The sequence below is a fragment of the Nanorana parkeri genome, unplaced genomic scaffold (genome assembly GCF_000935625.1).
Source record: "Nanorana parkeri isolate BGI_ZX_2015 unplaced genomic scaffold, ASM93562v1 scaffold1410, whole genome shotgun sequence".
Classification (NCBI taxonomy): Eukaryota; Metazoa; Chordata; class Amphibia; order Anura; family Dicroglossidae; genus Nanorana; species Nanorana parkeri.
The window spans coordinates 24363-28135 of record NW_017307678.1 but is presented as its reverse complement, the minus strand read 5'-3'; the positions used below and the strand labels follow the sequence as shown (position 1 = coordinate 28135).

Genomic DNA, 3773 nt, shown 5'->3' with positions numbered 1-3773 from the left:
TTTCATGTTTATTTGTTTTATTATAGTCAACGTTTTCTGGCACTCTGATGCATTGATTTCATTGTTTACACTATCTGATGCTTTATTTTTGAATTATGGCGGGCTCTGACATCACTATGACATCATGAGGAGGTGTCTTGAGATCTTGTGATCAGTTTTAAAGGATGTATATATATATATATATATATATATATACACACAGAGTATATACAGTGACATTTTGCATTTACATGCTATGTATTTTATTACAAACATAAATCATTGGTGGCTATCTGCAGATTTTAATTATGGGTACACTTTTGCACAGCTTTGAGGGATACTGGCAAACAGTCTATTAATGATGATTGGAAGATTGAAGAGCCTGGAACTTTCCACATGGCTGGTACAACCGTTAACTACATAAGAAGAGGACTCTGGGAGAAGATTTCTGCAAAAGGTCCTACCACATCTCCTCTTCATCTTCTGGTAAGCAAACTACAGTATGTGGTCAATAATAAACTATGTGGTCAAAGGACTAGTTTCTGGATTCAGTACCACAATTTCTGACTTATTGAAAATGAAACCTGCTTTAAGCTGACCATCAATTGTTTATCTATGAAGTCTCCAAATGTCATGCCCTGGCACTGGGAGTTTCATAATAAACAGTTTTACCAAAGTAAAATCCTTAGATCCTATAAGACTGTTCTTTTCAAACTATTTATTGACATTGCACTGTTTAGCTCAGGGTTTAACAGTCTGTTGTACTCTTTCTTTTTACAAGTTTGAATGAATCCCTTATTTAAAATGTTTTCAATAAATGTAATCAGACTATATTTATATCAATTTGGTCTCATTCATTTAAAAAAAAACCCTGTTTAGAAAAGCAATATGTCTATAATTTGCATCCAGGGAAATCAAATTCTCTGATTTTTGCTTTAACATGTTGCTGTGGTGCTCCGAATACTTTTTTTTTCTAAATAAAAATGAGTACATAATTGGTCACAGGTATCTTTCAGATAAAGCCCCATCTCTGCTGTATAGCAATCTGGTACCAGAGCCTCAGTGGACTCTCAGTAGCTCTTACATGTGACTGTTTTATATCATGGATGGAGGTTATCGTCAATTCAGGCAAAAGTCAATGACTATAGTGAAACCATTTAGCACATTTGTGTGTTAAAGGCCATTTTAACACTGTCAGGGTTATTCACAAAAGGCTGAAAAGCTTGGAGAAGGCAGGTGAAGTGAACAATCTGGGCCAAAATAGGTGCTTTGGAAAAATTCTCCAATTCAACTCACTTTCCACTTCAGCTATGTTGTCCTAGATTTATTCACTTCTCCTGCCTTCTCTAAACTCTTCACCCTTTTGTGAATAACCCTGTGAGTTTCAATTCAATTTTCAGGCTTGCTCTAACAATTTATGTTCAAGGCCCCATTTACACCAGATTTGTTGGCATGCATTCTTCAATGCATGCCAACGCAATGACATCTGAAAATGAATGGGTATGTATGGGAGCAGTTCACACCAGTGCATTGTGTTAATGTGAGCTACCCTGTGCTGAAACAAAGTAGAGCAGGCTCTACTTTTTTTCAACACCACACAACTGAATGCGTGTTTAACGCGTGTCAATGCAACGCACATCAACGCAAGGCAAAACCAATATAGCTTAGTGTAAAAAAAAAACACAATGCAACTTGTGTCAACATACTATGTCAATGAAAGTGAATGCACTTGCATTGAGTCATGTCCAATGCACACATTTCAGTGTAAATGCACACTAAAAAGAAGATAAATTGTAGTGCAGCTAGCTAGATTTTCTAAGTAAGCACCAACACCTATTACATCAATCAACAAAGTTAGGAGTTTGGCTTTCAAAGCAGGTTCCAACTACACCAACTGGTTTACCTCTGGCTATGAAGGACTCAGCATACCATGCTCCACCTATAACTATTTTTTTTTTTACAACTGAGTGGATTATTTATTTTTGCAATGGCTTAGTATATTTTGAAAATCTGTATTGGCTGCTTAAGAATTCATTTAAGCTAAACTCTAGGCAGATATAATAGACACAAATTAGGAAAACTCCAGGGAAAAGTTTAAAAAAACACTGCCATTTGTGTATTATTTTGTTTCACTGATGCTGGATTGTATTGCTATTGCTATACTTCTGGCACAGTGACAGGAGGGCTGTGGGTTCTCATACACAGAAGCTGCATTCTCCACCCCTCCTCTCCCTTTGTCCATTCACAGAGTACTTAGTGTTTTGTGAATGGTTCACAGAATACAAAGTGTTCTGTGAATGGTCAAGGTGAAAGGAGTGCCAGACAAATGATAGTATGGCTTCTGTGTATAAGAGCTGCAGATCTCCTGTTGCAGTGCCAGCATCAGTGAAACCAAATAATACACACATAGCAGTGATCCTGGAAGTAGCATACACCTTTAATATGACTTGTTGTTACTAATAACCTGTTTCCTGGAGTTATTTATTCATGCAGCTTTGTAATCTTCAATCCATCATTCATTTTGTTTTAAATAAAAGCAGTATAAGTACCTGCATTTGACACAAAATCAGCCTCTTGCAGTCCCTGTTCAACAGAGATCCAATGTGAGAATTAGAAGCAGCCAATCAGTTCACGTGCTAACAGGGAGCATGCTGTGAAGCAGAGGGAAAAGAAAAGGTGAAATGAGTTCATCACTGTGTTGCTTCTGCTTTCACTGTTAAGTCACAGCCTGGTTCGTAAGTGGTTAAATGATGCTGGCCATTAGACTGAGGGCATCTTGTGCTGAAAAAAAAAAGTACTGCCAGGGGAGAGCTCTGGATTAAAAGTGAATATTGACACCAAAGCTTTTTTTTAGTTATTCTTTTATTTAGCTATTAATTTTTATTTTCTGCTTTAATGATTACGTGACTTTTCACTGAATATAAAAATTGAGCTGGAATACAACAATATTATATTTGTATGAATTTCTAGTAACAATATATTTCATCTTTAGCAAAGCAAAAGAAGAATAACACCTGCAGTGAATTGAATTCATATGTGCATCTTTTCTCATGTACACATGATTCTTCTCTATACAGAGAAGCTTAGACTGAATTGCGTCCAGGAAAGGAGACGGACCCAAAAATGAAAAGCATTTCATATGTGTTTCTTGTTGTAGAGACAGCCCCAGTTTTCCAAGTTTTACTTAGACTACAAAAATATGTATCACATATGGAAAAATACTGTTGACAGACGATAGTGAGAGCATATTTCTAAATTTTCATTGTCTGAGTACTACGTTTTTTAAGATTGCTCTCTTTAATGTCCACTTGTTCACTTGCAGCTATTTACAGAAATGTTTAAAAGTTTCAACTGTTTTCCTAGAAATGACAGAGGTTTTTCTAAGCCTAATTACACTTTAAGTTAATAAAAATACCCACTTCCCAATAAAATGCGCTCAGATACACACAGTAGTCTCAAAGTCTTTCCTGAAGGAGGAAAAAACTGACATGTACAATTGCCAGCATATTTTCCAGTCATCAAGACACTGGAGTTTGCAGCGAATGCCAATGTTCCGTTTCCTTGCCTGATCTACGTTCTCACTTTCTTGTGGGCTTGTTTCTCTGTATTTTGCAGGTGCTGCTATTTCATGACCAAAATTACGGTCTCCATTATGAATACACAATACCGCTGAATCCAGTTCCGGAGAACCGCAGCACAAAAGGGAATGAGCCTTTATACATGTGGACGCATTCAGGGTGGGAGGATTGTGATGCTGTGTGTGGAGGAGGTAAATAATGTAATGAACATTCATG

General features: G+C 36.8%; 1 protein-coding gene across 1 annotated transcript in view; it reads left to right on the top strand.

Annotated features, from left to right (window-relative positions):
* LOC108798122 (A disintegrin and metalloproteinase with thrombospondin motifs 19-like) overlaps nucleotides 1–3773 on the top strand; it is a gene marked incomplete at its 3' end in the record, with an annotated part of 178172 nt that overhangs the window by 155821 nt on the left and 18578 nt on the right. The window contains exons 17-18 of the mRNA XM_018569844.1: nucleotides 308–465; nucleotides 3595–3748. Of these exons, the coding sequence (XP_018425346.1) occupies nucleotides 308–465; nucleotides 3595–3748 (312 nt within the window). The remainder of the gene's footprint in view (nucleotides 1–307; nucleotides 466–3594; nucleotides 3749–3773) is intronic.